Source organism: Asterias amurensis, chromosome 3 (assembly GCF_032118995.1).
Source record: "Asterias amurensis chromosome 3, ASM3211899v1".
Lineage (NCBI taxonomy): Eukaryota > Metazoa > Echinodermata > Asteroidea > Forcipulatida > Asteriidae > Asterias > Asterias amurensis.
The window spans coordinates 28,111,731-28,137,605 of record NC_092650.1 but is presented as its reverse complement, the minus strand read 5'-3'; the positions used below and the strand labels follow the sequence as shown (position 1 = coordinate 28,137,605).

At 37.9% G+C, this 25,875-nt stretch overlaps 1 protein-coding gene across 2 annotated transcripts in view; it reads left to right on the top strand.

The window, feature by feature from the left end:
* LOC139935306 (NADH dehydrogenase [ubiquinone] flavoprotein 2, mitochondrial-like) overlaps positions 1-20,063 on the top strand; it is a 63,429-nt gene extending 43,366 nt beyond the window's left edge. Inside the window, exons 8-9 of one of the 2 annotated variants that reach the window (XR_011785794.1) lie at positions 11,659-11,759; positions 18,935-20,063. Coding sequence is in view for 1 of the 2 variants with exons in the window: in XM_071929831.1 (XP_071785932.1) it covers positions 18,935-19,028 (94 nt within the window). In the remaining variant the exon portion in view is untranslated. The remainder of the gene's footprint in view (positions 1-11,658; positions 11,760-18,934) is intronic. The other variant, XM_071929831.1, reaches the window with a different exon arrangement.
* The last annotated feature ends 5,812 nt before the right edge of the window (positions 20,064-25,875 follow it).

The following is a 25,875-nucleotide window of genomic DNA, read 5'->3' as shown; positions in this document are numbered from 1 at the left end:
GTTTGGTTGTATTTGCCTCCTTGGTGTAACTAATGAGTCTTGGCTTTACACAGCTACTGCAGATAGTTGGCGCTACTGGAAGCAGGATGTATACAGTCATTCAAAGAGGATTACAAATGAAAATATTACTTCACCATAACAAGAAGCTGTCAAGCTTTCAATACATCTTAGTTTTAGTACAAAGTCATGTACATGTACACTTGACAGACCTGGAATTTCATCTTTGAGAGACCAAGGCCATTTTCATTTTTAAAATGGCACTTCCATCGGGTGTCTTTAGGAAATTTCTAAGGGGCATCAAGGCTAAAAGCAGGGGCAACACAGACCATGTCCTCCATGCCCTCCAAGTAATTTCATGCCTGCCTTGATGACTTTGTCATTTACTCCATGAAAGACCTGTACATGGTGCATTCACGGTAGCTTGATTTATTAAGAAAGACATTCACAATATGATTGTAAAATGTAATCAGTGTACATTAGCTCAACATTCTTATTGTCCATGGCTAGTGGCTACCTGCATGAGATCATCCAACCTCCAGGATGAGATGAACATGTTTGCAGAACATCAAGAAAGTAATGCATAGTACTCCTGCCTGACATTTAAAGAGCTACCTCCCACATTGTGTTTTCCTTCAGTCTATTTGCCGTTAATCTCAACTAATATTTGTTTAGTTGATACGATAAGAAGCCCCGGATTGCTTGGTGGAGTTTCAGACCAATTAATTACACCAGCAATGGTGATCTTCTGGGTTCATGATACACATTTATACAAACTTACACATAAAGTCAAGACTGTTTGCTGGTATGGAAGCTTATAATGATATCCTAGCAAGGGTAAGCGCTATTGTACCAATACAAGCTATTATTTACTACGTGACCGTCTTTGCCAACCCGGGCTCTGTCGCACCACGCCCAAGCACCTGGCGCATTACAATATAATATCAAGCATTTAGGCTTTAGTAATTTATAAAATTCTAGCATGGCTCTTTCATGTCATTATGAATCAAATTAATTCATTCAGAAATGCCTGGTCGTGACGTGCTTTAAAAACCACATTTCTAATCAGGAACATTGGATTCAGAGTTAGTGGATTGTGTCTTCAATGTCTTCCAGAGATAATGTATAATTCCATTTTGAACATGTCTATACAGTACATTGTGTACACATACCCTTGAAACCATTAGGATAAAATGTTGTACAATGGAACATAATAGGATGTACAATATGTCTCTTTTCAAGAAACGGAAATAAAATGCTTTTTCTGATTAAATTAAAACAGTCAGAATTGACAGGCTTTGATTCCAAGAGAAGAAGATGACAAAGTAATTTGACAAAACCAAACTTGACAAGTATCTTTAAAAATTAGACACAGCCTGATTTATACCCATAGGGGAATAAAAACCAGCTTTATATTTAGGCCTAAATGTTTAATAAGGGACTAATATTCCCTATGGACTAAGGATCATTCTTCTAAATTGATTCCATTTATTCAGCTTTAGATTCAACCCCATTGCTTCTCCTTAGAGAGCTAAGGTAGAGACTAAACACAGACTGATCTTCAGCTTAATGTATTGAATAAAAACAACATTGATTGACAGTAGTAATTAAATGGTACACTATTCCTTTTACATGCATTGTTATGATGCATGGGCTGTTTGTGAGCTGGTATGGGGTGTGAACAGACACAGATGGTATTAGGCATGAATAGACAGTTCAAGTCTTGCAGGGATTTAGATATTTATTGGGACCTTGCTTTCCCGCAAACAGACAATTTGCTTTAATGCTTGAAAAGAGTAAAATCATCACTTTCATTATGTGAACGATTCTTGTCCAATACATTTCCATTACTTTTGATCAGCAACAGGACCAGGGTTCTCGACACGCGGTTCTGTCCGGGCGCTGTCGAACCATGTTCCAACCATAAGTTCCAACCATAAGTTCCAACCTTAAGTTCCAACCATAAGTTCCAACCATGTAGTTCCAACCATTTAGTTCCGACCATAAGTTCCAACCATTTAGTTCCAACCATAAGTACTAAACATTTAGTTCCAACCATTTAGTTCCAACCATAAGTTCCAACCATTTAGTTCCAACCATTTAGTTCCAATCATTTAGTTCCAATCATTACTTCCAACCATTTAGTTCCAACCATTTAGTTCAAACCATTTAGTTCCAACCATTTAGTTCCAACCATTTAGTTCCAACCATTAAGTTCCAACCATTTAGTTCCAACCATTTAGTTCCAACCATTAAGTTCCAACCACTTAATTCCAACCATTTAGTTCCAACCATAAGTTCCAACCATAAGTTCCAACCATTTAGTTCCAACCATTTAGTTCCAACCATAAGTTCCAACCAGTTAGTTCCAACCGTTTAGTTCCAACCATAAGTTCCAACCATTTAGTTCCAACCGTAAGTCCCAGCCAAAAGTTCCAACCATAAGTTCCAACCATTAAGTTCCATTCATTATACATTACATTTGATCGTGAACCCTCTGTCTGGGGAGATAGTTTTCCCTGAGAGTACACCTTGTCATAAGATATAACAGTGATGTTATCTCTAATCATTCATGCACTACTATGTCCTTCCTGCCTATAGTTCCATCTGGAATATGTGCAAACAACAGTAAAGTCAATGTTAAGTACTTGAAGTCGAAAAGTAGATCCATACTGTATTGATCGTTTATAAAACCAATGGAACTAGACAGCCAAAGCTTTGACATATATTTTGCTTTGCAGTCTTGAAATAAGAATTCTAAACATGTACATGTAAGAGATTAGCAGGTATCAGTGGTCCAAATCTATTTATTTGTTCAAAAGTAGTTGGCCTACGTAATTCTAAGATCTATTAACATACATTTGTCATTAAAGCTAGCTACACGTACCATAATGTTTGATCATATTGAGACCTTCTGAAAAGAGAACCATGTGTTAAGATTTGAGAGCGGTAGATGTACAATGTACAAAATGAGTGAACAGCTTTCATTCATGGTTTATATCAGGTATCAATGTTTCTACTGGAAGTGATGTTACGAGTTGGAAAAAGCCACATACAACCTATAAATGTGATTCGTTCTTGTTAGAGATAAATTGCAGTAATGTTCAGTGTGCTTGCACATTAATGGAGTGTGCCTTATTGTCAGGCCTGATACTTCATGGAGGCAATGAGGGCGATTGCCTTTATGCCCCTTGGTCATTGCCTTGGTGCCCTTCAAATGATCCAGTAGAAATTTCCTCATACATGTTGGGTGCCCTCCTAGCATGGAGAATTTTTGTTGGTGTCCTTTCAAAAATAAAGCATATAGGCATGCTATATTATGGCCCAAGTTCACGTTGGGTTGAAAACAAGAAACTGAACCAATATTGAAACAGGTCGGAGTTGATGAGAAAGGATTCAGAGTAACAAAGGTAATTATTAGAACCTATACACAGTGGTCAAAGTCCAAGGGAAATTAATGAGAAACACTCTCCCCTTGTTTGATTAAGAAGAGTAGAAAACCCATTTTCATTATATGTTGTGTTGAAACTGGTGTATCTCACTCAATAAAGTGGCGGGCGGTGGGGATTGTAAATGGGAAATACGATCTAGGGTTTTATTATCGGTTGCACCAAGGGACAGGGGACTCTATAGAGCTGTAAAAGAATTTGCTTTGAATTGAACCGGCATTGTTAAACTTTGAACAGTTCAATCAGTATTAAACTATTTAGAAGGCTAATGTCTTACCCCTAGAACCCAGGAGATTGTAAATGCACACATCTTCAGTTAGTAACCTGACTGTGTGGATATTATGGGGAAACTTATGAAGACTGCATCGTTATGCCCATGCTACACGAGGCAATTTTGGGCAACCAATTCCAGGCAATCTCCAAGATAAGAATCCTTTCACATTTTAAAGTCCACTTAATCACATACTTATTGGGATCCCAAAACATTGTTTGCAAAATTACTCCTGTGCTACCAAAGTGGTCCAGTAGCATGAACTGCGGTTGGTTGCCTCCAAGTTGCCCCGTTTAACAAGGCCTTTTGGATGAGAATGAAACTTGCTTTAAAAACATGGTGTTGGGTTTTTGACACTGTACATAGCTAGTGGTTTTGAACTTTTGAAAATATTCTTGACTCCTTTACAATAATGTCTCAAAACAGATTTAGACATACTTTCATGTTTTTCTGAGATTGTGTTCATCATGCAAGCTAGGCTGGGAAAAGTTTGCATAGTCTTATACATAACAAGTGTCATTGTACAACATTAGAACTCTTGTTTTTTATATAAACTGTACATGTACAAACGACCTACATGTATGTAGAACGACCTACATGTATGTAGGTCGTTTGTCATTTCTCTATGATTTATGTACGCCATATCACTAACACCACTCGTTTTGTTGTTTACACTTTTTTTTTATCAAGCAAACTCTTCAATTCACAAAAAGCTTCTGTTTCAAATATTATTTTCTTCCCAAACTAAAGTGTTTTTCTTTTTTGTAATTTTAAGAATTGATGTTAAGAAGCATGAGAGTACTCCTTGTATTATTTTTTAGACCCAACTTTTTACTGGAGAGTGCGACAAGCACCATCCGAGAATGAAACATGATGACAGTTCTCCTCTCTAGTTACTGATATCGTGCAGTCTCAGAAATAATATGGAAATAAGACCATAGCTCCTTCAAGATCTAAATCTCATTTTACTTGATACCTCAGTACATTCTCATCTCAAAGCTCACTATTTCAAGCTGAAGTCTACCTTGTGTTATTCAACCTAACGTTGTGACATTTAAACAACACCCACACAATTGAAGTTTGTCTTCCTCGAAAATTCCTCTTCATAGTCATGTCATGTAAATCAGTTCTGCAAAGTTGAATGTTTATTTTTCTTTGTTGTAAGATTTTTGATGTACTTTTTATTTTTTAAGTGCATTTGAGTTGTTGGAGTGTTTTGTGTATGTTTCATTAATTCAAATGTTGAGTAATAAAATCAACATACTCAAAACACATGGAAGCACTGCTGCAAGGTAGGGGTCATCGTGTCGCTTTTTCTCATCTAAATACTGATTTATAAGCAAAATTATAAAGAGAGGTAGGATTAGTCACCTGTAAAAAGATTCACTCTAATACACTGTCTACTTCTGGGAAAAACAGGAATGACACTTGTCACTTTTAGGCAATTTTTCAAAAGGTGAACTTTAGAAATTGTTCAACAAACTTGTTATTGTTTTTTACATGTACTTAATGGGCCCTTTTCAGTGTAATAATGTTCAAGGACATGTGACTATTGCTTGTGTAGCCAAGCCACAACATATTATTACAACAGCCCTGGAGTTGCATGAAGGCCATTCTCTCCCCTGGTCTAGGCCTCATTGCCCATTCAAAAGTTTTCTGTAGACTTTAGGACTTCCCAATGGAAGTGCCCTTTTCCAAATGAAAATGGCCTTGCCCAAATGAAAATGGCCTTGCCCAAATGAAAATGGCCTTGCCCAAATGAAAATGGCCTTGCCCAAATGAAAATGGCCTTGCCCTCTCAATGTAGAATTTCCATAAGGCCGGTTAGAATCTAGCATTACCTTATCCTCTCATCTACATCCTGGCCAAAATGCTTGGGCCACCCGCCCATTTGCAACGTTTCAATAAACATTCCCTGTCCACTTCCCCCTGACAATATAAACATTCTCTCCCCTGTCCTCAGTCCCCCTGCTCATTGTTGATGGGAGTGACGAAGACAGCGCAATGAGAGCCAATTGAAATGGGGCACGGGGCCCTGGTGAGGGGGCCCAGCCAACAAGATATGACCGGGATTGTAGTTACTAAGCCAAGCCACAGTAATGGTTTATAGGGAGACCTGAAGCCATTTGGACCACCACACGATGTTGCCAATATTACTGGCCAAATTGATTTTTGTAAGATCCCCTGCAGCTGTATAGGCTTTTAGTGGTTTCCAGCAGGCTTGGACTATAGACCTAGAGGTTGAAGGTCAAATGGATTGAGGCAGAAAAGGAAATAATTCAGACTGTCCAGCTTGGCATGTCCATTAGCTGTGGATCAAAAGGTTAAATGGATCCTAAATTTACATCTTACTATTTCATACTTGTATTTCAATTTGATGGGTTAGTGGTATGTAAATAATACCCACTACATGTACGTAAATCCAATGAATTTGTGTAGGTAGCAAAACTACACTAATTAGTATATAGAGCTAGACCACTACAATCACTGTCCATCAGTCGTGTGGAAAAAAGAGTACAATTTCCATCAGAGTGTGGGTTCGAATCCCAAGCCGTGACACTTAGGTCCTTGAGCAAGACACTTAATCATTGCTTCGTCCTTCGGATGGGACGTAAAGCCGTTAGACCCATGTAATTTGTAACGCATGTAAAAGAACTCAGTGCACTTATCGAAAAGAGAAGGGGTTCCCCCGGTGTTCCTGGCTGTGGCTGCTGTATGTGCCGTAGCACCTTGTAAACCCTTATTATAAGGTGCTAACTATGCTTGGGTCTTAGATTTCATCACTGCAACAACCTATTTCTGAAAGTTTGTATATACTCAGCGGCTTGAGTACCTTGTTTGGTAGATACGTGAGCTATACAAGACTTGGATATTATTAGTAAGACAGTCAGAGCACACTGATCGTACTGTCAAGCAGTGTCCCGTGGAATCAGTCTGCACAGAGATTCTGTTCCCCATCTAGGAAATTAACATGGGCTGAAGGAGGATGATTCAAAAGAAGGTGATATCAGAAGAAGTTTGTACACAGTTTGCCATATGGGAGGACTGAATCTCCTGCCACACCAACTCTTCTGAGAGCCAACACTACTCACAGAATATATTTCTTACATGATGTCACTGTAAACCTTACTTAATGTTACATCTCAAGTAGGGATCACATTTAGTGTACATCAGTTAATGTATGCATCATTCCTTGTACAATGAAACTAAAAAATGACCACAATGAATCGTTCCTAAACCAAGTTTAGGATTTGGCGACTTTTTGTAACACAAAACACAATGTCCGCAGATTTACATTAAACTTACACCGTTTGAAGATAATGATTGTAGAAAGCGTACCTAAAAATATTAGTTGCAGAGATGCTGTAGTTTTTGAGAAATTAGTAAAACAATGTCATAAAAATACGTTGTTATAATGATTTTCGTCTCATGATCAGTGAGAAGAAAGTTATATTCATAACATTGTTTTACTCAATCTCAAAAACTAAAGCACCACAGCAAGTAGTATTTTCAGGGAAGCTTTCTACTAATGTAAATCGGTGGACATTGTGTTTTTTTGTCCAACAAAAAGTACCTAGACCCTTTGAAATAACTAAGGATGTATTTTAGGCGAGTCTAGCCCTGGTTTATCCATTCCAATTCAGTGCTCTTAAAATGAAGTGACCCCTGACTATATCTACACTCTCCTATTCCACTCATGTCCTTTTATTTATGGACAACATCAATGAATGGGAAATGAATTCTGCTCATTGGATCTGACCATGTTTGTTTAGCTCTCCACGGTTCTCTGGACTATCTGAGTCTTGCTGGACTGCTTCTTGAACATGCTATTTATGCCGACAGGTGCATGGAACCATCATGAATAGTGTAGTAGCCAGAACCTGGTTACTTCAAACCAATCAATATGTTTCTATGTAGAGAGAATAAACCGGTACTTTGAATTGCAAGAGAAGTGCTTCTGAAGTCTAACATGTACAGTAGGTGTTAAATACAGGAAAATAAAGTGTCCTAGGTTAGCTCATGTTGCTATGTTGGCTGTCATTGAGACTTACAACAAGCTAGAGTGTTGCAGTTATTTCCCTCTATGCATTTAGGTACTTTGTGTTTAAAGGAACGCGTTGCCTTGGATCGGACGAGTTGGTCTTTAAATAGCGGTTGTAACCAATTGTTATAAAATGCATATGGTTGGAACGATGTTTTAAAAGTAGAATACAATGATCCACACAAGTTGGCCTCGAAATTGCGTGGTTTTCCTTTTACTTTGCGAACTAATACGGTCGGTCATTTATGGGAGTCAACAATTTGACTCCCATAAATGGCCGACCGTGTTAGTCGACGAGGTAAAAGAAACACCGTGCAATTTCGAGGCATGTTATTGTGGATCATTGTATTCTACTTTTACAACATCTTTCTACCCATATGCATTTTACAAAAAACGACTACAAATGTTTTACAAAGACCAACTGGTCCGATCCGAGGCAATGTGCTCCTTTAAGTTACTTTGTCGAAATATATATGTATAAAACATACATAGATATTTCATCTGACAAAAACCACATGTTCTTTTGGGGATTTCAACCGAATGTTTAGATGCTTACCATAATAATGTTTGGTTTTCTACATTAAGTGCTTGCTGATTTGTTTAAGACAACAAGCAGATGGTTTAATAACCTTCAGACAAAAGATTTCACCAACAATCTGAAAGTAATAACAACACGTAAGATGGGTATGCATTTTGACAAACTACATGAAGGTGATCTTTGTGGTGGCTTTTAAGAACCAACAATACTCAAAAGAGATTTATCTGACCTAATTTTACTCCCACCATGCAAGTTTCAAATTCTACTCATTTAGACAAAGTTGTTTTTCTGCCAGTGCTGAGTCTATTAAACTACATGTAGGTTTCTCAATAATGTCTTGGAATATTAAACTACATGTAGGTTTCTCAATAATGTCTTGAAATAATTGTGGTCAGTCTGTTGTAGCTTTGTACTTACTAGAAAGGGTATGCATGTTGATAAGTTTGTTTTAACTGTGGGTGTCTAGTAGTCCAGCAGACTAGGTTTCTGAATGATGTCTTGGGCAAATGCTGGTCAATCTCGTGTAGCTTTTTACTTCATGAAAAACTAGAAGTCTAAACTTTAAGAGAGCAATATCTCCTTAAGCCCAGCTCTTAGCAATATCTCCTTAAGCCCAGCTCTTCGCAATATCTCCTTAAGCCCAGCTCTTAGCAATATCTCCTTAAGCCCAGCTCTTAGCAATATCTCCTTAAGCCCAGCTCTTAGCAATATCTCCTTAAGCCCAGCTCTTAGCAATATCTCCTTAAGCCCAGCTCTTAGCAATATCTCCTTAAGCCCAGCTCTTAGCAATATCTTCTTAAGCCCAGCTCTTAGCAATATCTCCTTAAGCCCAGCTCTTAGCAATATCTTCTTAAGCCCAGCTCTTGGCAATATCTCCTTAAGCCCAGCTCTTAGCAATATCTCCTTAAGCCCAGCTCTTAGCAATATCTTCTTAAGCCCAGCTCTTAGCAATATCTCCTTAAGCCCAGCTCTTAGCAATATCTCCTTAAGCCCAGCTCTTAGCAATATCTCCTTAAGCCCAGCTCTTGGCAATATCTCCTTAAGCCCAGCTCTTAGCAATATCTCCTTAAGCCCAGCTCTTCGCAATATCTCCTTAAGCCCAGCTCTTAGCAATATCTCCTTAAGCCCAGCTCTTAGCAATATCTTCTTAAGCCCAGCTCTTGGCAATATCTCCTTAAGCCCAGCTCTTAGCAATATCTCCTTAAGCCCAGCTCTTAGCAATATCTCCTTAAGCCCAGCTCTTGGCAATATCTCCTTAAGCCCAGCTCTTAGCAATATCTCCTTTCAGACCATTCAATCAGACCATTCAATACAATGTTATTTTCTCTCGTTGCAATTTTCTTTCTCTCTCCTCAAGAAAATTACCAAAGATGTAAACGGATCATTTGGGGATATCTTTTTGTTTTTCTTACCTCACTAAAACCATCTTGCAGCAGGAACAGTAGTGTTTATCTTGTTACTTTCAGATCTTTTGGGATCTACTTGAAGACAGACATACGTGTACATGTTTATGTAAGCCCCTACAAATAACCTATGTAAACCTCAGCAGAATTAATGCATATTTTATAGAAAACTGTGAAACATTAGAAAACTGTGAAATATCAAAACATATTTGTATGCACGTTGTTTTGCTGGCTGGTGAGGCAGTTGTGACAGTTGTGACAAGATCAGATTTAAATCAAAATGTTGAGTTTTTTTTTCTGCTTTAAGACATTAAAAGTTGCTGCACCACAAAGTGTCTTTAAGTCCACAAACCAACAGCATTTCAATTACACCTTTGGCTTATTGAACTTTTTTTTCTTTTTTTTTAAATTTCATTTCAAAAGGTGGTCACGTTAGTGAGATATCAATGAAGTCTGGATTGAATATGTCCATGCAAAAAGAAGAATCGAATACACAATCGCTTCTCAGATTCAAATTCTAAACCAAAATGATTTTCTTGCCTTTGATAGTTTAAGCTTAATTCCCTTTAAAGAATCCAATGCAATAAGGTATGATGGTAATCCGGACATTTCTCCCCTTACACAATTCAAGTCACTATGATTGTGCAGAATCATTCACCATAATTCATGTGATTATAACAAACAAACCTGTACAGTAGATGATTTAATTGTGCACGCTGTTTGTGCATCTTGCTGTTTGTCCATCTCGCTTCTAGCCTTAGTCCTTGTTCTCATAGCAGTCAATAATAACATCATATTATTATCCTCTACAAGTCTTGTTACTTTAGCACCTGACATATGGCTCTATCCACGTATGTAAATCGGTTTCAATTAAATTGCAGCACGCTGTTTCTATGGTAATAACAACATCATGTAATGTTTGACAAGTTAAATCAATTTCAATTGCAGCACGCTGTGTCTATGGTAATAACAACATCATGTAATGTTTTACAAGTTAAATCAGTTTCAATTGCAGCACGCTGTCCTGTGTCTATGGTAATAACAACATCATGTAATGTTTTACAAGTTAAATCAGTTTCAATTGCAGCACGCTGTCCTGTGTCTATGGTAATAACAACATCATGTAATGTTTTACAAGTTAAATCAGTTTCAATTGCAGCACGCTGTCCTGTGTCTATGGTAATAACAACATCATGTAATGTTTTACAAGTTAAATCAGTTTCAATTGCAGCACGCTGTTTCTATGGTAATAACAACATCATGTAATGTTTGACAAGTTAAATCAGTTTCAATTGCAGCACGCTGTCTCTATGGTAATAACAACATCATGTAATGTTTGACAAGTTAAATCAGTTTCAATCGCAGCACGCTGTCTCTATGGTAATAACAACATCATGTAATGTTTTACAAGTTAAATCAGTTTCAATTGCAGCACGCTGTGTCTATGGTAATAACAACATCATGTAATGTTTGACAAGTTAAATCAGTTTCAATTGCAGCACGCTGTTTCTATGGTAATAACAACATCATGTAATGTTTGACAAGTTAAATCAGTTTCAATCGCAGCACGCTGTCTCTATGGTAATAACAACATCATGTAATGTTTTACAAGTTAAATCAGTTTCAATTGCAGCACGCTGTGTCTATGGTAATAACAACATCATGTAATGTTTGACAAGTTAAATCAGTTTCAATTGCAGCACGCTGTTTCTATGGTAATAACAACATCATGTAATGTTTTACAAGTTAAATCAGTTTCAATTGCAGCAGGTTGTGTCTATGGTAATAACAATATCATGCAATGTTTGACAAGTTATAACTAGGCAGCTGTGAATCACAAATCTCTCTGCGACAAGAAAAAGAAAATATGTGAAGTAGCTTCGTTGTTGGTGATAATTTAACAAGCTTTTTGTGATTTGGTATTTATTTATTTATTTGTTTTATAACACATCCAACAGAGCAATTAGTGCCAATAACAGAATGAACAGGAAATGAGAAGAAATGTTTGCAGTTTTAGATGTGGAAGGAAAACCCCAAAAGGGAAAACCCACACAATCAGGTAGGTACTAAAAGCGCAATCCTAATGCAAGCCTCAGGGTTGAGGTGGGATTTAAACCGGGGTCTATTGAGGTAAAAGGCAAGGAATGAATCCGCTCTAACAGCCTGATTTTAATGTTGAAATAGAGAGAAAGAATAACCATCCAAGTTTAAATGTTATATTCAAGACCAGAGGTGAAAAGGTGTGTCCTCCTTCCCAGGATCCTTTTCATGTTACCCCTTAAAAACCCAAAGCAAATCCAAATTTTAAGAAATAGGAAAAACTACCTCTGCGCTATACTCTGTAGAAATTTGTTTTTGAAATAGATGTGACTTTTTGCAGTCGAGAGTAGATAAACTCCGCTGTGAATTACCACATCGCCAGTTTCATTTCTCAAATTGCAATTTGAATGAAACATTGAAAGCAAGCTTGAGTTCAAATTCTGAACATTTTGGTGGAAAGTGTCATGGAAACATTCTAACAACCATGTTTGGAGAAATATTGCAATGTTAGTTTTTAAAGGAGTTCATTCATTTCAGTAAATAGTTTGTATAAAAATACGATTCCTCAGCAAATTTTCTAACGTACAGATTATTTTCATGTGGAAATAAACCTCTTCATGTTTTGTTTTTTGCCAAGCTTCAACTACAGAATTAAAGCGAACACAAATGTGTAAATTTTCATTTCAATTTAAACTGAGAAAATAGAGAAGCTGTTTCAAACCGCTCACCAATCCAAGGATCTGAAACATAATGCAAAAAAAGAAATAGTTTATGGCCTAACAATTCAACCCTAGTAGAGTCTTTCTTGAAGATGAAATGACAACACACTAGAAAGCTGATTGATGGATGAATGTTTCATGATCGGACACTCTTATGGTTTATGATTTATGGTTTATTTATTTTAAAATGTTATGAGTAGTGATTCACAGTAAGATTTCAGTTGATTTTAAAGTTTTGCATGATGGGGATATATTAAGGCAATCTTTTGGATATCATAATTTCCATCAAAACAAACGTTCTTTAAAAAGATTTTGTGACACCAATGCAAGAGTCGTCACAACCCCTTTCTATAAAGGAAACTTTGTTCATCTGTTGCTTTGTTTGTTGTTGAATATTTGAGATGATCGTGATGATCTTGAAGTGTACCCACTCTCTCAAAGCTGATTTCTATTTCATTCTTTCTGGCATTTCATTCTACTTGACTTTAAGAGTGCCATGGGGGGATTGACTAGTCTTCAAAAATCATCTCTCTTCAAGAAACTTGATCCAGTTTCTTGAGTCTCTAAGAACCTTCTAAGGATACAGGTTTTCCTCTGAGATTCCCCCACAGCCAAATGTCAAGTATTAATGCGGGATTTCTCAGAGTGCTGTTTATTCTGTATTAACCCTATACTCCCGCATCTTGTGACAATTTCTTTTTTATATGAGATATGTTTTTAAGTGGCTTAGGTTCTGTAGCTGAACATTAACTAATGGAATGCCCTTTTCCTTAGTGGATTTCCCAGCCACCGTTGGTCAACGCTAGAAGGAAACATTGCTGTTTTCTTATTTTCTTCTCTCACTCTCTATAAATATGAAGGCCCATTTGTTGGCACCAAGTGTTTGTTGTGATTTGTTTTTTTACATTTTGGGTGAATAAATTTGTTTTTGTTTCAAGACTCAGGTTTCTCATGACACTCAGGGTCTAACCTGTCACATCTTCTGGGAATACTATTGTTATCCCACTTTATTCAACTCTGTATTTTCACCGGAAGGAAGCTTTCAACAGTGAATAAGGGCTTTAACAATGGTTTACAAGAATGGCTTTCAGTTATTGTGGTCATTGATTGGAGATGTTTTGTGACATTTGTGTCCCAGATATTAATTTGTAAATGCCAATTTTTATTTTTAAATGGGCGTAATAAGGAACAGAGATGGTAGAGATTGATAAATCCACCAGGAACAATGTACATAGTTAGTGACAGTCTGATCTATAGATCTCCAAATTCTTGTCTTACAATTAATATCATCAACGTATACACCAATTAACTCACTTGTTGTATCTGATATAATATGTCAACAATGAAATAGTGTTCTTTTGGTTTTTCTTTTGTAAATCCCCATTGCGCTTTTGTTGTAAAGTAGAGCAAAGTATCAGAAATAATGAAGTAGAAATCAGCAAAATTATAAACATCATTATTGAACTCTCTTGTTGTATCTGATCACAGTGAGATATTGTACTTTGATTCCCCTCAATACTCAATTAGTAATAATATTACAGTATGACTTACTCCCACACAATCCCATCTTCAGCTAATCTTCACCCATCCTCCTCAGGGGTTGAAGATTCACCATACTCAATTAGTAATATAGTATGACTTACTCCCACACAATCCCATCTTCAGCTAATCTTCACCCATCCTCCTCAGGGGTTGAAGATTCACCATACTCAATTAGTAATATAGTATGACTTACTCCCACACAATCCCATCTTCAGCTAATCTTCACCCATCCTCCTCAGGGGTTGAAGATTCACCATACTCAATTAGTAATATAGTATGACTTACTCCCACACAATCCCATCTTCAGCTAATCTTCACCCATCCTCCTGAGGGGGTGAAGATTCACCCCTCCACCTTGCTCAAGACTCTAATACTCACTGAGTAATGAGTATGACTTACTCCCACACAATCCCATCTTCAGCTAATCTTCACCCATCCTCCTTAAGGGGGAATCACCCCTCCACCTTGCTCAAGACTTCCCCATTGTACGTGTTTAATAAAGTGATGGACCTATAATATTCAGACCTATAAAGGTATAGCTAATAAGTTAATGTAGTGGTCATTATCAAGCATTGTCAAATACTCATCGCTTGAGTCCATGAATTCAACCTAGTTTGTCTCCCATCTCTAAGAATATAACCTAGATATTGAGACTTCTTGTGTGGTTAAATTAGATGAGAATAACTGTATGAATCCTTCTGACCTAATTACTAGAGCTAAGGAGAAGGGTTTATATTGTTATTTAACCTTCTTGAGAACATGATTAGGTCTCCATGACATCAAGGCTTATAAATGGAGACTTGTAATGTGAGATTCCTTAAGTTGTCACATAGTAACATGAAGTCGCTCCATTAAGATATTTGATTCAATTTTAATCCTCTATCTTTGTTTGGACAGTGTTCAGATACCATCACGCCCGGAGGAAACTAAACTGGGTCACAGTATTTTTGCTTGTCTAGCGAAGACACTTTTCAATTTATCCTTCAAAATAGCCTTAAGTCACAGCAAAGCTGCCAAGTTCTGTATGCAAGTACGTAGTTCATATTTGATGTTATGTTTTAGGAACTGACGTTGCTGAAGGGTGTTGCTGTTCTGCAATGTGTTTCTGCTTTGAATCAAAGCACACCTGTGACATTTACTGACATAAGAAACTCTTCTGTATGAAAAGAGGATATGTCATTGATCTGGTAGAAACACTAAACTAACAATAGAGGGTATCACAATAATTTAAATTTCCCATGGTGTGTTTTAACCATTTTACATGTAACAACTGCTATTCAATCGACCCTGATAGTACACAGTCTACAAGTTTGGCCAACTTAATCCAGACACAATGAGAGTTCAAACCATGTTTAGTATTTTTGTCTCCCATTGGGTAGGTTTTATGCAAAATGTCTGCATGGAGGAAGGCCTTGCAGTAAGGCTTTACCATATTATTTTTGTCTCAACATTTCGGTTCAATTTCTTAGTTTCTTAATTTGAATATTTCTTATTATTGGTGATTATAGTGGCTTTCCCACATTGAACTCCACAAAGATCCCAGTTCTTGTTGTCTACTACAAGTTCATCTTAAACAACACTGCATAGTTACCATCGCCCGTACCTACATGTTACTTGAATACCTATAACCTTTTATCAGTTTGGATGGAAAGTTCAATTGGATGTGACAGGTTGCATTTATTTTAGTTTCTTGCTGTGTCTGTCTACTCTGGAGCAAATTACTGTCGGGAAACACAAAGGTCTTGACTTCTTGCTTGAAGGAACCTCTTCTGAATGTATTTTTGAGACCAGTGTACACTCAGGTCTCATCAACATACAGTTTGTGACAGTGATGATATAGCTGTCATTAAGGGAATCAATGTGTGGCGAACAGGTTTTCAACTAGTGGTTTAAACCCAACGAGGCCTGGTTCTTGATAATTCTACCAAGACAAAGTCGAGGTAAATTATCAAGAACCAGGCCTCGGCGAGTTTAAACCACTAGTTGAAAACCGATTCAACACACTTTGATTCCCATTCATAAATACCTTTTAGGTCAAAACACATCAACACTTTTTGATCAAAAGGTAAAATAAATGCAAAAATTATAATTGTTCAATGATTTCTTTCAACACAACACCCCTCCAGCTATGAAATGGTTAGGCCCTCAGCTTTGGGTAAACAACTCCTTATAATGGAATGATATGAGGGTCCCGCGTATCGCGTGATGTGGCACAATTGTCCCGGCTGTTGCCCTCAACCAATATGAATGAAGAAACTGTCTTATACACACAGGTGCAAGCGCGCGTGTCACGCACATGTTATAACACTTTTTACTTGTGTTATATTATCTGTTCAAACAACCCCTCGTGATGCCCTCTCGACCAATTAGAATGGATAAACTGTAAGGTAGTTATGAATGATTGTTCAAAGTTGTTTATTGCAGGCTTTCAGTCTGCTTCAATCAAACTAGGGTAGCGCAGGCATTGGGTAGCGAGTTTGAGTCTAGTATGTCTCGACATGCAAATCTTACAAGTCTTGCTTCATTGTGATTTGCTTTGATGAGTGAAACAGTCATTTTAATCTCTTAAAATGGTTGTTCAAGAATGATTTCTCAGACATGCTAGAGAAAAGAAGAAGAACTTTTTGACTTGTTCTCAGCTTTGACTGATGTTTCATTTTGAGTTTAGAATGAAGCTAATTTATATAGACTCCTTCAGAACGCGCATTGACTCTACCCCCATGCGTCTCAATGAGACGGTTGAAACATTGAGCTTGTACATGATAATGTATAAATCTCCATGTTTCTCAATTCACTTGATTTATGCTGACTGCTTCATCGTCCTACATGTATGTTTATTCTTAGATTGAGATTGTTGATTTACCAGTGTGAATACTCTAGCCATAACTGTAAATCTCAACCCAATTTTGCATCTTGACACAGAATTTCAAGATGCATTCTTTAGATCTTGCAAAACAGTCTGTCTGTTTCTTTCTACTTCTTTGATAAATCATTTGATTGCAGCAATATGTTGTCTTAGAATGCTAATTATCCACATACATAACCAACACAAGCCTTTCTAAGGGACTGCATGGTTGATGGGAAGAAGGAACAAGTTCTACATAAATCCCCATATTTCAAGTCCAGTGTAATTAAAATGTCTGCACTTGGATATTTCAGCTTTGATTTATGCAGACATTTGATTATTCCGGTTAATTGGAATTGTAAGTTTCTCCATGTCCATGATTAACAAGACATTTGATACATCTTTCTGCCAAAGTCTGGATAGTGAGAATTACATGTAGGTGACTGCTTGTGATGCTTGGATCCTTAGTTACTGAGTAGTAATGGGATAAACATATGGGACCAGGTTTTTACATTAAATCTGGAAGAAGGTATATTTATTTTCACATGATAAATGTCTTCACTTCTCAGCTTCATTTTGAAGGAGTGTGTCACAAATCATGAATTGCAGATGTTATTACTTGAACAGTCACACATCTTTTGTATGTCTTAAGTAGCTGGCTTGATTCCTACACAGCATGGTTTTTATTAGATGTTCACATTGCATGACTGAGTTAAGATCAGCAACATTGACTGTGGTCATTAGATGGCTGGAATATGCATTCTGACTGTGTTAAGATCAGCAACATTGACTGTGGTCATTAGATGGCTGGAACATGCATGACTGAGATAAGATCAGCAACATTGACTGTGGTCATTAGATGGCTGGAATATGCATTCTGACTGAGTTAAGATCAGCAACATTGACTGTGGTCATTAGATGGCTGGAATATGCATTCTGACTGAGTTAAGATCAGCAACATTGACTGTGGTCATTAGATGGCTGGAATATGCATTCTGACTGTGTTAAGATCAGCAACATTGACTGTGGTCATTAGATGGCTGGAATATGCATTCTGACTGAGTTAAGATCAGCAACATTGACTGTGGTCATTAAATGGCTGGAATGTGGTACCTCCTATTGTGAAGGTTGGCTACATACATACTTTATGATACAGTACAACCAGGAGTCATACTTCATGCAAACATGATCATGAAACCATTCAGGAAATCTAAGGAACTACGTCTAGTAATGTTACTTATGTAGGATCAAATACCAAAAGCTTGTTTTGTGTTTATAAACATGTATGTGTTTAAGCGTAAGGATGTAAAAGCTTGCCATTTATTTCAAGCTTTAAAAACATAGCAAGGAGCATACGCCAAGTTCAAATTAGTAATTTTTTTTTTTTTTAATATATTTGTTTGATATATTTTGCATCCTTTTAACTTTTATTTTACATATGTCTTTTGATCTTTTTAAAGGGAGACCATGGTGTCTGTCTGTTTTAAAGTTTAGATCCTGCATAGTTATAATTTTTACTTCTGTTTTTGTACTGAAGACCTCCATGGAAAGTAGTGCTGGACATTGATCGGAGTTTACCCTCAAGATGTTTTAATCTTGTTGATAATTTCTTTGCAATAAGTGTATGGGATTACTTTCCGTGTTGCGCCATCACTTTTTCACTAATTTTTACAAAAAGGGATATCTCTTTGAGGTAAATTAGATACTATAATACCATTTCATATCGAATGAAAAGTGGTGGCACCAAACAGAAACTTTTCCAGTGTATGTTTTGTGGGACTTGTGTTTTGTTTGTTTTTATTACCTACGTACATGTACATGTAGATGGCAAGATGTAGTTCCATGATGTAGTGACATGATGTTCATCGAGTCCCTGTTAATTTTAAGAGGAGAGGCACTCCACGCCTCACATTATATATAACTTAACTCCATGTTGTATCAGTTTGTTTAGTAAAACCTACGCAGGAATATCAAACTGAGGTTGAAAGACAAATCAATTCAAGGAGCAATTCTTTAACCCTGTAATTGAAAAACAAAGATCCACCAGTCACTATAACATTTGTTTTTCTCTCTTCCTCTCTGCCTTAGGAGTGGTCGACAAACATGTGAACCTTTTACAGGTTTGACAAGTCTAACTGAACCCCCTACAGGCCCAGGCTTTGGAGTCCGAGATGATCTGTAGTCAACAATCTCAACGTCTATCCAACAAGTGTTTACAATGTTGCCATAGTAACCTGCTTCCTGTATCCTGTGTTTTTGCCCGTTGGCAAAACTGAAGGAGTTGAGTTGAAAACAACTGGTGTATTCTCATCGTCAACAAATGTGTTATTATCAAGATGCTAGTTGCTTCTTGAAGAAGTAAGTAACTCCCGCTGGAGGAGCAACCATTAAGAAAACATCCCCTGGTCAGAAACCTTTTAGTAATGAAGAAAATGGATGCAATTGAATACACAGAGGAAATGTTTTTTGGACTGTTTTGACTCCTACCTATTTGTTTGTAACTTGATAATGCAAGATGTATCGCTGAGTCTTAATGATTGCATGTATCTAATGTCTCAGACTTGGTTTGCTTCTCATCAAGGCAAAGCCATAGTCTTCAAGTAAATGAAATGAAGTCTTGTTTAGAGTAATGAGATTCTCCTTGCAGGTTTCTGTCTTCTTATTACGGCTATGGCTTCTGCTTTGGATTTGGTTTTGGCTCTGACAGCCTGGAGTCTTAGTCTGACAGCCATCTTTAAGCTGTGTATTGTTGATATGGTGCCAGACTTGTCCATTTTCTCAATGGTAATTTAAACTGTGGAGGAACACCTTCTAGAAACACCTTCTAGAAACACCTTCTATCGCATCATCCAAAAAAATATAATATAATATAAAACATTTCAATTTCCAAGATAAACAAAATCAGACTTCGAATTATTAATCCATTATTAAAAACTAAAAACATTATTAAAAACTAAAAACATCCAACACAAATGTGTACCTCATTCTACTCAATGGACCCTTGTAAATTGATAGTATTTTTGTGATTTTGTTGAAATCAAATGATTTGAGTTTGTGGTTGTGAGAATCCTACATGTAGCTGTAGGTTTGGTGAAGCTAAAGTTAAGTCTTTACTTGTGCAGACCAAGGGCCCTCACAGTGTGTTGTGCAACCATTTTACATAATAAAAGTTTTACTGAATTAATAAACTGTAAGAGAACATTTTTGATGATTTAAATCCTTGTATTGTGGTTTCTTATTTCTAGTGTGAATGTTTTTGAGTTAAAATGTCACCCCATGCAAAACCAGACCATTCTTGGAATGAATGAAATGGTATCTACAGCCATGGTGTCGATGTGACGTCTTTTGATAAGTACTTACCCTTTAGGGTCTCATTAGGTGTTATTTGAAAGCTCATCTTCTGATCAATTCGGCGAACAGATTAACATTGTGTTGAGTTAGGAAAAACCTGTCTGGGTTGAAATCATCGCTCAACACTGATGTCATTAAAATTAATAATATCAACTAATTATAAAAACAGATTCATTTTTGTCAACAACTTTAATCAAATACTTTTCAAAAAAACATGGTAAGTTTATTTTATTTTATTTTAAATAGCCGGTGGGGGTATGAAGGAAAACAAAAGTTGAATTTGTTAAGAAATCAAGTTTTACCTGAACTGTGATATTTCTATTTTTCAAGAATCTTGAAGTACCTGTTTATATCTGAAAGATCCAGAGTGTCATTTTCAAGCAGGTGCTATTTTAACCCCTTGCAAAGTGAAGTGTCTCATCAAACACTAAGTAACCTTGGATTTGGGTTTCTTCTTTCTTTATCTCTAGGGTTCTAATTATCGGCAAACTCATTTTCTAGTTTGGTAGTCCCATGTGGTATAGGTGTGTCTAACCAATGACTTAACAGCCTTGATTCGCTTCCTCCATGATTTTAATGAGGTTTTGCTTTGGACGGTAGCAATTTGGTGTGACATTGGAAAGCAATGGCAAATCCCACAAGAGGTCATTAGTTCAGTTCAATGTCATCGTCGTTCCCGTTGTCACTTTACCTTTTACTGAGTACATGATTATACATGTCATTAGTTTAGTGCAATGTCATCGTCAGTCTTTACTGAGTACTAATGATTGTACATGTCGTTAGTTCATATCAATGTCATCGTCGTTGCCATGGTCACTTTACCTTTTACTGAGTACATGATTATACACGTCATTAGTTTAGTGCAATGTCATCTTTATCTGTTGCTCAGTACTAATGATTGTACACATGTCGTTAGTTAAGCAATGTCGTCTTCAGTCTTTGATAATCTATCTTTTGCTGAGAACTAATGAAAACATGAAGATCATTAATTAAGTGTAATGTCATCGTCGTAGTCGTTGTCACCTTACCTTTAACTGAGTACTAATGATTAGTTAAGTGCAATGTCATCGTCAGTCTTTGTCAGTCTATCTATTGCTGGGAACTAATGACCGCACGATTCTGCTGCAACGCGACTGGCTCATAGGCCGTAAAAGAAAGTACACTTATCTTAAAGAGAAAAACGAACTTCATAAAACTAACTACACTGTAACAAGAACATTCCTCGATTTGAAATGAGTGGTTCATATAAGTTGAAATCAATAGAGTAGTAGCATGCTTTGGAGTATGTCTTCCTTCCTATATTCAATTCTATGAGACGATGTGGGGGGTTTAATATTTACCGAAAGGTAATTTGTTAAATGGAAGCAATTTGAATTGATCTAGATTTCATTTCCTAGAAGGTTCTACACCTAAAGGTGAAAGTTATCATCAGTTTTCTTCACCTCACTCCTTCAACACGTTCCTCTTCATCTTCATTCTGAATTAGTCTCAATCCACATCTGTCATGGCTCGGACCATATGGCGATATCATTTACTCTGTATCAAATTACTCATTGTAGGATAGTGACCATATCTTATTCTGAATCATTTCTTTCTCTTTATTGTTTTCTGCCTCCGGCTGAAATATACGGCTAGTGTAGAATCAATCAGAGACTCGGCATTATACTATTATAGCCTGTGGATTGATGGGTAAAATCATACTACCTTTCCCCCACCCTAATGCCCAAGGTGCCACCCCCTTATTGCTCCCACATGTGCCTGGAAATGTTATCTTATAAAGGAGAGTCTATTTTCTTCCTACATGGTCCATATATTACGAGGACAGTAGCAGTGAAGTCACAATCCTCCGAGGGGTTATTGTTGGGACTTAGCTAATTGTTTGGTATCAGCACTTTATATTCTGCTTTCAGATTTCTACTTTGAAATCCACAGCCGATTATACCTGGACATTTGACATTGCTTTTACCACACGTGTGGAATTGTGACTTCATAAATACAATTTTCTGTAGGCCTAGTACGTGTGTCTCATATAGTACGTGTCATTATACTGACCGTTGTTTTAAAGACAGTGGACACTATTGGTAATTGTCAAAGACCAGTCTTCTCACCTTGGTGTATCTCATCATATGCATAACATAACAAACCTGCGATAATTTGAGCTTGATTGGTCGTCGGAGTTGCGAGATAACTATGAAAGAAAACAACACCTTTGTCACAAGAAGTTGTGGGCTTTCAGATGCGTTATTTCCTGACCTCAATTTCTAAACTTGAGGTCTCGAAATCAAATTTGTGGAAATTTACCCCTTTCTCGAAAACTACGTCACTTCAGAGGGAGCCGTTTCTCACAGTGTTTTATACCATCAACAGCTCCGCCATTACTCGTTACCAAGTGAGGTTTTATGGTGATAATTATTTTGAGTAATTACCAATAGTGTCCACTGCCTTTAAATATGAACTATTTAATGTAAAGTCTGTCCCGATCCAATATGGCTGACCAGGCTGATGTTTATATCCGTTTTCCTTGGACAGGATGCCAGTCCATCGCAGTTTACTCCCCACAGCTCACACCTGTACCCATGTGTACTCCTGTGCAAAGAGAAGCAATTATGAAAAAGTGCCTTGCTGATTTTGCTCAAGGATTTGAACCCATATCCTGCAAAGTACATTACATGACTCCACTGCCCTAGACTGCTCATCCACAACACTCACATCAAAACATCATACCATGACTCCACCGCTCTAGACTGCTCATCCACAACACTCACATCAAAACATCATACCATGACTCCACCGCCCTAGACTGCTCATCCACAACACTCACATCAAAACATCATACCATGACTCCACCGCCCTAGACTGCTCATCCACAACACTCACATCAAAACATCATACCATGACTCCACTGCCCTAGACTGCTCATCCACAACACTCACATCAAAACATCATACCATGACTCCACCGCCCTAGACTGCTCATCCACAACACTCACATCAAAACATCATACCATGACTCCACCGCCCTAGACTGCTCATCCACAACACTCACATCAAAACATCATACCATGACTCCACCGCTCTAGACTGCTCATCCACAACACTCACATCAAAACATCATACCATGACTCCACCGCTCTAGACTGCTCATCCACAACACTCACATCAAAACATCATACCATGACTCCACTGCCCTAGACTGCTCATCCACAACACTCACATCAAAACATCATACCATGACTCCACCGCCCTAGACTGCTCATCCACAACACTCACATCAAAACATCATACCATGACTCCACCGCTCTAGACTGCTCATCCACAACACTCACATCAAAACATCATACCATGACTCCACCGCTCTAGACTGCTCATCCACAACACTCACATCAAAACATCATACCATGACTCCACTGCCCTAGACTGCTCATCCACAACACTCACATCAAAACATCATACCATGACTCCACTGCCCTAGACTGCTCATCCACAACACTCACATCAAAACATCATACCATGACTCCACCGCTCTAGACTGCTCATCCACAACACTCACATCAAAACATCATACCATGACTCCACTGCCCTAGACTGCTCATCCACAACACTCACATCAAAACATCATACCATGACTCCACCGCCCTAGACTGCTCATCCACAACACTCACATCAAAACATCATACCATGACTCCACTGCCCTAGACTGCTCATCCACAACACTCGCATCAAAACATCATACCATGACTCCACTGCCCTAGACTGCTCATCCACAACACTCGCATCAAAACATCATACCATGACTCCACTGCCCTAGACTGCTCATCCACAACACTCACATCAAAATATCATACCATGACTCCACCGCTCTAGACTGCTCATCCACAACACTCACATCAAAACATCATACCATGACTCCACCGCCCTTGACTGCTCATCCACAACACTCACATCAAAACATCATACCATGACTCCACCGCCCTAGACTGCTCATCCACAACACTCGCATCAAAACATCATACCATGACTCCACCGCCCTAGACTGCTCATCCACAACACTCACATCAAAACATCATACCATGACTCCACTGCCCTAGACTGCTCATCCACAACACTCACATCAAAACATCATACCATGACTCCACCGCCCTAGACTGCTCATCCACAACACTCACATCAAAACATCATACCATGACTCCACTGCCCTAGACTGCTCATCCACAACACTCGCATCAAAACATCATACCATGACTCCACCGCCCTAGACTGCTCATCCACAACACTCACATCAAAACATCATACCATGACTCCACTGCCCTAGACTGCTCATCCACAACACTCGCATCAAAACATCATACCATGACTCCACTGCCCTAGACTGCTCATCCACAACACTCACATCAAAACATCATACCATGACTCCACCGCCCTAGACTGCTCATCCACAACACTCGCATCAAAACATCATACCATGACTCCACCGCCCTAGACTGCTCATCCACAACACTCACATCAAAACATCATACCATGACTCCACTGCCCTAGACTGCTCATCCACAACACTCGCATCAAAACATCATACCATGACTCCACCGCCCTAGACTGCTCATCCACAACACTCACATCAAAACATCATACCATGACTCCACTGCCCTAGACTGCTCATCCACAACACTCACATCAAAACATCATACCATGACTCCACCGCCCTTGACTGCTCATCCACAACACTCACATCAATACAATATTTCTACTTTGGCTCTGTATTACCAGTACTTAAATATTGCTTTCAGTGGTTTATTAATATAAATATGAACTTATGTCATCATCATATAAAACTATAACATCACTACACCATCGTGAATTTATTCGTCAGTAATTGAATCTATTGGAAGTCAAGGACTTGTTTAATTGCCTTGATTTGTTTTAATCACCCTTAAGTGCCTTGGCATTTATAGTAAAGAGGTATACTTCCAGACGGTGCAAGCAGAAATTCAATTAGTTCGTTTTAGGTTCTTCTTCGTTTCAATGTAAATCAACATTGCCTTGAGTAAATGTTTGAGAGATGTAAATTCTCATGCGTAAATTTAAGATGAGTTGGGATCACGTTAGGACTACAAATCCCCTTACAGTCACGCTTCTGAACTTCGAGAACTCGATGAGGAGACAATTAGCTGGCTTACAAAGGGTCTTCCTATTAAGATGATGTTCTCATTGATGTTCTTCATTACGACGAATAAATGAACGAACGATAATCTTGACTGATCTTTACTGTTGAAACAGTCAACCAGAAACAATGCTCCTTGAAAAGCACTGGACACCTTTGGTAATTGTCATTTTGGTGAAGCCTATATCTCAACATGCATAAAATCAAATTAAAACAAAACCGTGAAAAGCGTTCTTAGATAATAAACGCCAGTGCTTCATGTACCATTTATGGTTAAATGTATTGATTATTCAACTTGCCTGCCAGTAGTACTTTAGATCATTGATTATCGGTCATGGCCTTAAGACCAAACTATGGTCTTCGCATTGGTCTTTGTCGTGGAGACTAAAGCCTTGAACCCGAAGACAACAATCCTGGCCTTGCCAGTGAAGACAAATTCTTTGGAAATGTCATTTGAGGCTCTTCGAGACCGACAGGTTTTTCCTGAGCATTTGTATTGTTGATGTTGTTGACAAATTCCT